This window comes from Crocodylus porosus, unplaced genomic scaffold, assembly GCF_001723895.1.
Source record: "Crocodylus porosus isolate Cpor-Errol unplaced genomic scaffold, CroPor_comp1, whole genome shotgun sequence".
Taxonomy (NCBI): Eukaryota; Metazoa; Chordata; order Crocodylia; family Crocodylidae; genus Crocodylus; species Crocodylus porosus.
In genome coordinates, this window is record NW_017728947.1 from 40,498,962 (window position 1) to 40,511,229 (window position 12,268).

The window sequence follows — 12,268 nt, forward strand, 5'->3', positions numbered from 1 at the left end:
ATCTAGCTAAGATAATTGTTTTTTTTTAGACATAAATCTATTGCACACTTAATAGACTACAGTATAGTGTAAACATAACTTTTATATGCACTGGGAAACCAAAAAATTTGTGTGACTCACTTTATTGCAATATTCGCTTTATTGCGGTGGTCTGGAACCGAACCCGCAATATCTCCAAGGTATGCCTGTATTGTGTGATCTACAAAATCTGAGAGACCCAGTTGGCACTGAAAACATGGCCATTCACCCAAAACAACAACCTCTACTTGTGTGTATTGGAATTAAATTACTACTCACTCTCCTGTAGCACCAATGTTGTTACCGCATCCTCTGTTCTTTAATTAGGCATTCTGAACTCACTTAGTGCTAATGGACTGCAGTTGAAAAAGGACAGATCTCTTTTTGCCTGAAAGCAGAGCAGTAAAGGAAGCCTGGAGGCTGATTCCATATTGCTGTAGAATTGGAAGTCTGTACAGTGCATAAATTATACTCCCCTCTCTGCTCCAATCATCACTGCAGTTAACAGTACCACCATTCTCCCCACCACGGTAGTAGAGATCATCTTAAACTTCCCTTTCTCTCTTGAGGAGTAACATTCTTGTGTTCATGCAGGGGTTTGGACCAGATGACCGAGGAGGTCCTTTCCAGCCTTGTGATTCTGCGATCTTTGTCTCACATCTCCAGACTGTATTCAGATTCTGCTGCTGCTTCCTTCACAGTGTTTCTAAACCTGAACCTTATATCTGTCCAGACACTGAAACTGTTGCCTAGACTTTTAGTATTTTCCCACCTTGGCTGCTGACAATTTCCTCCTCATCCTGACATTCGTATTATCCATCACTCAAAACACAGCTGCTAAGATCGTCTTCTGTCCTCTTTTTTGGACAGCCTTGCACAATGCTTTGACTCTGTTGGCTGCCCATTTTCTGCTATATCAAATTCAAGCTTCTGGCCCTTGTTTTCTAGGACTCATTAAATCTTCACCTTCATAGATTGATGAATTTTAGGGACACAAAGGACCATAAAATCATTTATTCTGAACTTCTGTGTATCATAGGTCCCTAAAAAATACCCAGTTATCCCTGTATTGAGCCTAGTAACTTGTTTTTGGCTATAGCATACGTTCGAGAGAGGCAGCTGGCCTGGATCTGAAGACACCAATGAGATGGAGAATCCACTGCTTTCCTTAGTAATTAATTCCAGTGGTTAATCAATCTCACTATTAAGAATGTATGCCTTATTTATAGTTTGAATTTTTCCAGCAATTAGTTCTTATGCTGTTCTCTTTCATAGTTAAAGAATCTTTTGGTCTCTGGTGTTCTCTTCCCTGGAAGATGCTTATGTGCTCTAATCAAGTCACTTTTCATTTTTTTTTAATTGGTCAATAGATCATTCAATGAAAGGATGCCCTACTACTTGTACACTTTTGTATATTGTGCCACTCCCTCTCCATCTCCATTTCAATAATAACACCAGTTGTAAATATCTATTTGCCTGTTATTCCACAAATACTTCTTTTGTGTTCTGTACCCCATCTTAACCCTCCTCCAATTAGTCCATGGGGTCAGTAGTTTTTTTTCTGTGTCATATGCTCCTTAAGACCAACCTTGAAGGTAAAAGGAATCAGAAAAACAGTGCTATCTAGACTGTGTAGCAGGCAGGAATAGCTACTATTTAAAAGAAGCAGAAGAAGAAAAAAGAAAAAAAACCTGTCAAATTATTTCACTCCAGTAAGCAGCTTAAAATTGGAATAGCCACTGGTGATATGCATTTACACTAGAAAAATTGTTTGGTTACACATGAAGGTTTAGTAAATGAAAGTTTTTAAACTTTAGTTCTGTTATTTTATACTTGTTAGCATAAGTTCTCATTATTTCTTAAACTGTCTGATGGTGTAAAAAGTATTCTTTCTGTTGGATGTGTGTGTTAATATGATTTAACTGCAAAAATTATTTTTATATAGTTAAGGCACCATTGTAAATGTAGGATTGTAGGATCATAGGAAAGTAGGGCTGGAAGGACCTTCATGAAGTCATCTAGTCCAGCCCCCTGCTCAAGGTGGGATCATCTCTGACTAAACCATCCCAGGCAAGTGTCTGTTTAACCTGGTGTTGAAAACTTCCAAGGATGGAGAGGTAGCCTGTTCCAGTGCTTTACCATGCTCATGGTGAGAAAATTCCTCCTAGTCTCCAACCTAAATTTCTCCTGCTGTAGGCTGAGGCCATTACTCCAAGTTCTGTCTCTACTGCCACAGAAGAAAGCCCATCTCTATCCTTCCTGTAATTGCCATCAGGTATTTGAAGACTGTTATCAAATCCCCCCTCAGCCTTCTCTTCTCCAGACTAAGTAAATCTAGTTCTTTTAGCCTTTCCAAAGCTTTTAATCATTTTTGTTGCTCTGTGCTGGACTCTTTTCAAACTGTCCACATCCTTCTTGAAGTGTGGGGCCCAAAACTGGCCACAGTTCTCCACTTGAGTCCTCATCAGTGCTAAATAGAGTCGAAGAATCACTTCCCTTCATTTACAAGTGGCATCCTTTCAGTATAACCCAATATGCTGTTGGCTTTTTTTGCAGCAAGAGCACTGTTGGCTTATATTCAGCTTAAGGTCTACTGTAATACATACATACATACAAGAAGAACTCCAGGCTGTAGGTTTCTCATAGTAAAATGACTTGCTACAGTGACTTGGATATACTTTTTATTGCTAGTTAACCGATTATGTCTAACTAAGATATATTGCATAGTATGGTACATTTTTTCCACCTTACTTGTAGTGCTGGGAATATCTAGAAGCTTATAGGAAAACCTTTCCCATCTTTTCTATATTTTGAGATGTTTTCAGTTGCAATAAATTACTTGCTTTGATATTCTGACACATGATAATCCAGTCTTTAACCATTAATGGCAATTACTACTTTAGCTGTATCTAGGTTTCTCATTGATGCAGTAAATATAGCCTCTGTTCAGAGTTTACTGTTTCAGGTTTTTTATGACCTTGCCAAAATCCACTGTAAATGTTTACCTTGGCCCAGCTTCCCATTTCTCTGTGGAGTTCCTGTTGGATAAAGTATTCTTTTTCACTTCCTGTCCTAAAGTGTTTGATAATGCTGCTGTGATTACCTTTCAGTAGTGGGCAAAGTAGGCCCCGTGTATAGCTGTTTGTAAAGCACTCTAAGATGATTAGTACTGTGGAAGTACAACAGATTCTCTTTCCCGCTTTTCATTTTTTGCCTAGTTGGGAATAGATGCAAATTGAACACCAAAACCTTTTTGCACAAGAAGTTTGGAGTGGAGAATAAAATCACAAGAAAGAAAGGGAACCTATCAAGAAAGAAACTCGGATGGTTACATATGTATGCTGATGTTTCTCCCTAGATTCTCTGTGGCCGAAGATTCGGGTTCCCCTGAAGGTGGTTAGGACTGCAGAAAACAAGCTTAGTAATCGCTTTTTCCCGTATGATGAGATTGAAACAGAGGCGGTATTAGCCATTGATGATGACATCATCATGTTGACCTCAGATGAACTGCAGTTTGGTTATGAGGTAAGATGTTTGTTCTTTTCTGTCTCCAATATGCTATCAGACTAGCAGCATACATCTGTATCTTAATGTCGGGGAAGGGGCCAGATGACCTCCTGACACAAATTCTAGGTTCCATTGACTTCGGTTAAGCAGTGCTGATTTAGTCCCACTAAAGACGTGGTCCAAAAATCACAACACTCTTAAGCTTATGAAGCTTATAACTTTTGAACTAGACTTTTCATTTATTGTGAAATTCTTTTCCAACAGAAAATATGTTGTCAGTGGCATATCAGCATATCAGAGCCATGAGCACTGATTTTGTGCAATTTGAACAGTAATAGCCCCTGGAGGGTGGGAATAAGGTCTGTCTCCTCAGTTTAAGTAATTTCTATTGGCATGACATGTCATGCAGTTTTTGCCAAAGTTAAATTGTCAGGTCTGTCTGTGGGAGAGCTCCATAGTAAATAAGATTCACAGATGTTTCCATTCTGCATTACTGTCCAGCTCTGATTTGGTGGATCTGGCTGCTATAATTTAGTCTCTTCCCAATAAAATAAATACTTGTGTAGGCTAAACAACTGAAAATAAAATAATGATTCTCAGTAAGCGTAATACTTGACTGCTTTAACAGATATCAGATACTGATGAAAGCTCTCTCTTACTAGTCTCTTGGGTCAGTGGCCAGCAGTTGGCCCATTGTGGATGGAATACCTTCCTTATATCTCTTTTCTATATGAAATGATGGACAAGGCAAGGTCCAAAGGTTAAGTATTGAGAAGTAGGAAGGTCTCCTGAGGAAAACGGGCTGTAGCACCAGGTGGCTTACAATGAAACTGGGGATTGATGGGGCTCTTAAAAGGACAGGGCACATGGCTGAGATGACGAGAGCTCAGTGGTTGTGTCTGCAGTGGACATATAAATAAGAAAAAGAATAAAAAGTCCAAATCAATTAGTCGCAGCATTACAAGGTGGCAAAAGCTTTCATAGGCATACCTGATATGTCTGCCAAAACAACTGTCTATTTAAATGGCACAGTTGGCTTCCTCACATTTCAGTTTTAAAGGAGGGAGTGGGAGCTTAGTTGGATTTAATTTGTCCTCCTTTTCCTATATTTGAGTATATGCCACAGTATATAGAATCTGACATTTACTGTAATACTTTTGTATTGTGAAGTAAACCAAAGGTTTTTGAGAAATAAAAAATAAAAGATTACTAGTGTTTGAGATTTTCCTTTAAAACCATGTCAAAAAACTTTGTTTTTGTTGGTTCATACTTTTACTTGCAGCATCAGGAGCCCAAACAAAATGACACCGGGCTTAATATGTGAGAGCCAGAAAGTGAAACAGAGAAGCTAGTTTTATTGCCCAAATTGAAGGACATAGTAAAATGCAAACAGGCCAAAGGGTAGAAGGTAAATTAAACCCTGGAATTTGTTCAGTCTTAATAATCTAAAATGCTGTCGCTAACAAAGGGAAGGATTTTTGTCAAGATGCATAATATTTTTTTACTGTCCCTTTAATGTGAATATGTATGAGTAAAACATTTGGAGGAGAGAAACAGATGAGAGAAACTTTTAGCCAGCAAATGGTTTTTGGACTCAAGAAGTTACTTGGGATAACTTTAGACGTGTGTGTCTTAAACGCAAACTCAAAGTTTTGAAGTTGTGGAGACGGGTTTAATCTGCTACATGCGTCTGCAGCAGGGATATATCTCCTTTGCCAGTATATGGTTATGGATTAGTGCATGAAGTATAAAAGGAAAATTAAGAGAAGATAAGTGAAAAGTGGAGTCTCATGGGTCAAATGAGCTTTTCTATGCAACATTTTCTCTCCAATATTTGTCACCATGGCTGAGCCAAGGTCAGCTCCATCACAGGGACCTCTGTTGCTGTCCTGACCTTTTCAAAGCTTGTCTATGCAACAGTGCATAAAAAGGTTTGGACAACAAGGTGGTGACAGCACTGTCAGCAATCTGAGTCCTGTCTACTTTACTGCTCTTAGCTACCAGCTGAACTGGTGATAGTGACAGTGGAAAATTTCTGAGAAAAAAATGATGCTAAGAGAGCCAGTGGATAGTATGCAGTGTAAATCCTGCCTCCGTTGCCAATTTAATTCTCATGTCACTGTAAGCCTGGCTCAGATTGAACAAAAATGAACTTGTAAAAAATGAAATCGTTCCTGAAGTGATTTGAAATGTGCCTTGGCTTCTAGCAGATGAGTTTTGGTTGTTCTTCAGCAACTGGTTGTGAGACTCAAAAATAAGGACTGTAGATCTAAAAAACCCAATACTTTATACTTGTTACAGGATTCAAACATGCCACCCATGTAAAAGAGGAAAGTACAGTGCTTATGGGGACAACTAAGGCAAAGTGAAGTTTAAATGACTTGACTGAGTTGACAGTACAGTGTAATTAAGCTGCAGTCAGGACTCCAAATGCCCTGTCTCCAGGTCTGGTCACTGGACATAATTTATTTGTCTGCTTTGGTCTAGATGCTTGGATTGTGGGACTGCCTGAGTACAGCTTTCATGGTCTGTATTGTGAATTTTGCTGTTTGGATACAATCTTAGTCTGCCATGCACATCAAGCCATGTATAGCTATTGCTTTTGCAGTCTTCTGAAACTGTAAAATCATTTGAAATGAATATGCAGCCACACAGATGGAGAAGCGCCTTACTGAGCAGGGACAGCTGAGACAGTCCCAAGGCTAGCATGGTAGAGTATATTTTAAGATTATTAATTCTGTAAGAAAAAAATGCTGAATCATACACAATGATGGCAACTTACTTTATATATCCAGTTCTCCCTCTCAGGGAATGTGGGTGATAACATTTATTTTTTGTGACCCAGAAATCAGGGGCTGCAGATTGATCTTCTCTGGCCCTGAGTGTCTTTGACTTTCTTGACAGGCCTAAGCTGGCTACCAGATGTTTAAATTGTCCCCAGGCCTTGATAATTTATTTATATGTTTATGTGTTTTACCAGGAAAGTATCTCTTGAGCTCTTGACTCATTCTCAAGGTAATCCAATGGGAACAGTAGCAACTTATAATGTTCCTAGAAAGTTTTCTTTTAAAAGTATGTCTGCTTCAGTCATGAGAAACATTTAGAAACATGACATTTAAACTTTCTTCCCTTCTCCCCTCATCCTCGAGACTTTGTTTTTAAACATGTGGCAAAACCCCTCGGTCACAGGCTTGTCTGGATGTATAGAGCAGGGTCTAAAAAACCAACTTTGATCTCCGTACACTTTCAGCCATAAAAAATTATAGTAACACTCAAAGTGTCAGGCATTTTTTACTTGTTAAAAGGGAGCTGCTATAGTATAGTGATTTATTGCTGGTGTAAAAATATTGGAGCAAGCAGAAAAATAGTCCCTGTGTGCTGCTTTTTTAAAGTAGTGTAAGAATAACTACAGTGTTGTGTTTTTTCTGAAAGAGGATCTCTCTAAGAAGTTATGCAACAATTTCACTAGTTCAGTGACGCTGAGAGAAACTAAATTACTATGCAATTAGGGCTACATAACCCTTCTTACCCATGTATCAGTATTTGTTATTCCCATTTTAAGGCAAATTATTCCACTGAGATCCAAACAAAATTAATATATATTCAGGCTATTATGATTTTAAAAAATCAAAGCAAATATATTGCCTGTTATGTGCTTGTTTTTTGGAGCAAATCAGGAGTAAGTAGTTCAACCATTTGCTTGCCAAGAAGATTCACATATCGTGTTATAGTCTGGCAGATACTTGCCACCCTGTGGCAGAAACCATGCAAACATTTTTATTCAGATTAAAAAGTTATGTTACAAATTGGGGATGTGTGAAGTATCTGTTATTTCTGAATGGATTCCTGATCCTATTGTTTTCTTTAATAGCAACACTGGTGAGAGAGGCCAGACTGGAGGAGGGTGGTGGGGCAAAAGAGAGAGTATGAACTCATGGATTTAATAAATCAGTTGCTAACAGTATTTCAGTAGCAACTTCTATCTTCAGATGAAATTATCCTCAAAGTGCTCCGAAAAACAAAGGTATTGAGGTTGTAGCCGTTATTGGTCTAGAAGCAAAAGGAATCAGAACTCCTGGCAGAGGTGATGTCTTTTATTAGACCAACTAAATATTTGAAAGAAAAATTCTTTACAAGCAGTCCTCAGACTTATGACACAATTGGTTCCTGAAAACTGAGTCTTAAGTCAAAACTTTGCAACTTGGAACTGATTTTCCCATAGGAAACAATGTTATAAATGGGTGATTGGTTCCTGAACCAAGGCCTGATAACCTGTATTCACCAAAAATAACCCAGAACTTTGTACTCAATCAATTATAGATTAGTAATATAGCTACATTAATATATTTGTATTGTAAATAGCAATCATACTGATTTGTAAGGACTTCTTTGAGGTGACTTTGCTGGACTTCTTGAAGGGTTCTTGGCTGGGGTCTTCTCAGGAGTCTTGGCTGCAGGTTTTTCTGGAGTCTTGTCTGCTTTCTGAAAAAAAGTGTCCAAGGAAGTTTGGACAGATGTTCTCCAGGGAGATGGGCAATGCAGTGCATTTGTTCGTTGGTGTGGTGTTGCATCAGATCAAACGTTGTAAAGTCAAAACTGATGTCAAAGTTGAAATGGTGTCAATTTATAAACGTTGTAAGTGTGAAACATTGTAACTCGAAACATTGTAAGTTGCGGACTGCCTGTATTTGCAAGCTTTCGGTCACAAGGCACCCTTCATTAGGCATAGGAGATTGCAAAGATTGTAAATGCTCTCCTGGGTAGAAATATTCATTTTCATTTCTACCCAGAAGAACGTTTACAGTCTTTGCAATCTCCTAATGAAGGGTGCCTGTGCCCAAAAGCTTACAAATAATATATATGTTTTGCAAATATCTAGTTGGTCTAATAAAAGATATCACCTCTGCCATGAGTTTTTTGATTCTTGAAAAAGAAACTCACTTCAGCTGTCTCAGGAATAGGCTGTGGTGGCTGTTCTGATAGTGTACAGCAATAGCATACACTGGTTTAATCCAGGAAGTAAAGAGCACTATATGCAGAGTAACATGAAAGAAGAGATTTTAGCTAAACAGAACAGAATCACTCATTTTTGGAATTTGGTTTGGCTGCTAGGATTATAATTATTTTCTCCTCTTAGTGCTTGTCTGTATGCTTATTCACATTTTGGGTGTGTATACACCTCAAGCACTCAAACTCAGAGACTTTTGTGTTGCCTCTCCCCATGGTCTGTACCAGTTGGGAAAAGGGCAGTGCTTACTTTCTACTCCTCAGTTTCTCAGTCATGGTTACCAATTTCTGAGCTTCTTCAGTCTGTTTAGATCATATTTACCCTACAATCCTATGAGAGGCCTTCTGCCCTCATTTTTGCTTTAAATTTTTATACCCACGAGAGTTACTCACTTGTCTTCTAATTTTTGCTGCTTCCACTTTTTCCTTTGGTCTTGTTGTCATCTTTGGGGAGCCTTCAGATTTCTTCTCATTTTCATCTTACGGCTTTTCAGTTATGTGCAGCTCTTTCTTCATCACATCAACCAAACCACTTGTAATTTCCCCCCCAAAATTCCAATATTTTTTCCCGTCCTTCCTGTTATCCTGGCTTTTTGTAGACTTCTCTTAGATCTTTAGGACTGAAACTGTGGCCACTTTGCAACAGAATTATTCTCACTATGAATGACTGTTATTGTTTAGAGAAAGTCCATATCCACTGGAAGTGCTTCATCTGTAAGTCTTTCACATCCTGGACTAGAAATAAGCATGAGGTTATAGACTCCAGGTCTACTTCCTTGGTAAGCTCATAGTTTTGCTTTCTGATGCAAGACACTTTTGGCTGCAGAACCTCTAAATACACCACTCCTATTTTGAGGTGATTATTTTCCTCCTCTGAAAAGTCCTCTGCTGAACACAGATCTGGAGAAAGTTATAGAGATAGCTCTGTATCCCTGGGTTCAACAAGAGACCTCTTTCACCATCTCCATGACCACCTTGTTCGAGATTTCACAGACCCAACAAAGCTTGGTGACATTTTGGCACTGAAGCTGTAGCCCCAACTCCAGGTTCCATAGAGACCAACCAGAAACAAAGACAAATGTCAGAGGCACTTTTACAATGTCATTTCTACCATCCACTTGCAGCAAATCTATTGCTGTCATCCTGTCTCCAGTCCAAGAACCTCAACTTGCATGCTTCGAATGAGATCCAAAGAGCCTCAACCAGTTCCTGCTGTCTGGTCTTGTCTGAAAGGTTTTGTGGTTCATGCGGTGCCAGTCTGCTTTGTGATTCTGAGCAGCTTAGTAGTTCAGCTGGTACCACAATCTCCTCTACTCTCCCTACCTTTGGTTATGGACCAGATCCATCAAACCCACAAATACTGACCCTGCTAAGAGAATCATCCCTGATTTCAAGTACATTTGCTCTGGTCATGGAGGTCTCTTCCTTAGACTCTTCTTTTGGCTCAGAAGTTGACCAGGATCCCACATATATGTTTGGACTCTACCAGAGGTATTGGACTCCCTCTTGGAAGTAGTAGCAGACTTTTTTGCCCCCTCTACAAGTCCATGGGTTTCCGGCTCAATAGCTGCAAGGATCTTTTCCTCAAGTCCCAGTGTTGTCCATTTTGGCAGCAACTCAGGGCAGCTCATATTGACCAGGCTGCTACTCTTCAACTTTTACTTCGAAGTCTTTTTGAATCAGGGAGATTCCTCAAATCTAATCTTCAGGATGAGGCAATTGCCCAAAAAAGTTGGCTGGCTGCTTCTGTCCCAGCTGATGCTACTGTACTCCCTTCTGCAGCTTAAATGGTTTTCAAGACTTTGTGAGATGGATTGCCCAGATGTTGCAAATTGCCTTGGAAAAGATCGATGAACCCTCCCAAAAAGGGCAAAGGTTGTCTGGTAAATATCTGCCACTTCTTGGCCTGACCACATGGAAGGGTGGACTAACAGTATTAAGTCCTTTGCGAAGGTGCTGAATTTTTACAATCTCCCTTGACCTTCCTTTCTTGTTGCTGCAGCCAATAAAAAGGCAAAGTACCTTTGATGCATGCAGTCAGAGCTGTGAAATGTCTTTTCATTTCAATGGACCAGTGTTCTCTGACATGGTTTAAGGACCTATCTGGTATATTCGGAGGAGTTTCACTGGTGACTGTTGAGACAGATGTGTCCTTCTAAGGATGGGGAATATATATTGGTGTGTTTTATTACAGGATCTCTTGTCTTCCAGGAGCACAAAGCTCCATGTTGACATCCTGGAGATTTAGATTGTACACAGAAACACCAAGCATTTTGCACCACATCCTGAGGCATTGCATTCAGATAATGATAGGTAATCCAAAGAAAATGTTCTACATCAAAAAGGAGGAGAAAAAACTTCCCCTTTGTTTAAGTGGTCAGTCTATGAAATTAAGTCATCTGTCATCAGATGCACATCCCAGTGGTGCACTTTCTTGATTCTCAGTATACCAGAGTGAACAGTGCCAGCAGATGCATCTCCCTGCACCATGAAAAGGAAATCAGAGAATCTATCCTTCAGGTCATTTTCTGAGATTCTTGCTACCTAGAGATTGACCTCGGACATCAACAGCAAGTGCTGGTCTTTCTGCCCTAAATACTAGAGGGGAAGCAGGGAGCAGTTGGCGCAAGTTCACCCATTCTTTGGGTCATGGGGACTCCTTTTTGGGTATACTTTTTTGCCCATATCTTCAGTTCCACAAGTGTTGCACAATAAAAGCCAGGCCTCAGCGATATTGGTTGTAGTGGTGTTGGTCTAAAGACATAAGCAGACAAAACTCTTGGGGTAGAGGCTGTATCTCTTATTTAGACCAACTAAATAGTAGCAAAAAAAATTTGAAACAGGGAAGATATAATTAGCTGTTTTGAAATGAAAACTTTACAACTGAGCAAGGAAAGCAAAATTCAACACCCTGCCTGCCATCTGACACCCAGGTAACCAGCCTGCTTCAGCCTTTGTCTGTGCTTAATTTGCATGCTCACAACAGCAGCTTTATACAAATGGCCTTTTCCACCCAGGGGGACCCTACCATCTCTCAGTTCCTCTGTCCAAAATGAAGTTTCTTTTTTATCTGGGAGAAATTTTACATTCTTTGAATTCTCCCTTGCCTGAAGAAGGGTGTTTCGGGCTGAAAGCTTGCAAGGAGAGAGAATTTTTTTGCTACTATTTAGTAGGGCTACGCAAAGCTGATTCAATTTGGCGGAGATTTGGCCCAATTCGGCAGCCAAATCTAATCGAATCAGGAGTCCCTTTAATCGCTCCGTGTCGAATCAGAACCCTCCAACTTGATTTGGAGAGATTCAAAGAGATTTGATGATTCAGACATAGACATAGCTTTATATATTTTTTCTACATACCTCAAGATGCCAGGTGACTCATGAATGCTAAGATGGTGGGACGAGTGGAATCTGATCCAGTCTAACTTTCCTTAGCCTAAGAGAGGTGACGGGATCACGGACCAAGTGGAGTGGATTTTAAGCAGGCTAACACATGGAAGCCAGTCACTAAAGGACAAAATGGATGCTTTAGTTAGTATAAACCTCATTGACCCCATTGCTATTGTGAAATCTGCCCAGTAAACAGTAGCTAGTTATAACTGCAACAAACTGACAGTTTCCAGAGGCCGAGTAAGGGCAGTAGTAAGTTCTGCAGTGGTGCAAAGATGGTTGTGAAAGTCACTATCCATTAAAGTTGGCTTTTTCTTTGTCAAGTGAAGTTTTCCAAACCTCACTTCAAG

At 39.7% G+C, this 12,268-nt stretch overlaps 1 protein-coding gene across 1 annotated transcript in view; it reads left to right on the forward strand.

Annotated features, from left to right (window-relative positions):
* EXT2 (exostosin glycosyltransferase 2) overlaps positions 1–12,268 on the forward strand; it is a 104,627-nt gene that overhangs the window by 77,059 nt on the left and 15,300 nt on the right. The window contains exon 9 of the mRNA XM_019551522.1: positions 3,377–3,543. Coding sequence (XP_019407067.1) covers positions 3,377–3,543 — 167 coding nt within the window. The remainder of the gene's footprint in view (positions 1–3,376; positions 3,544–12,268) is intronic.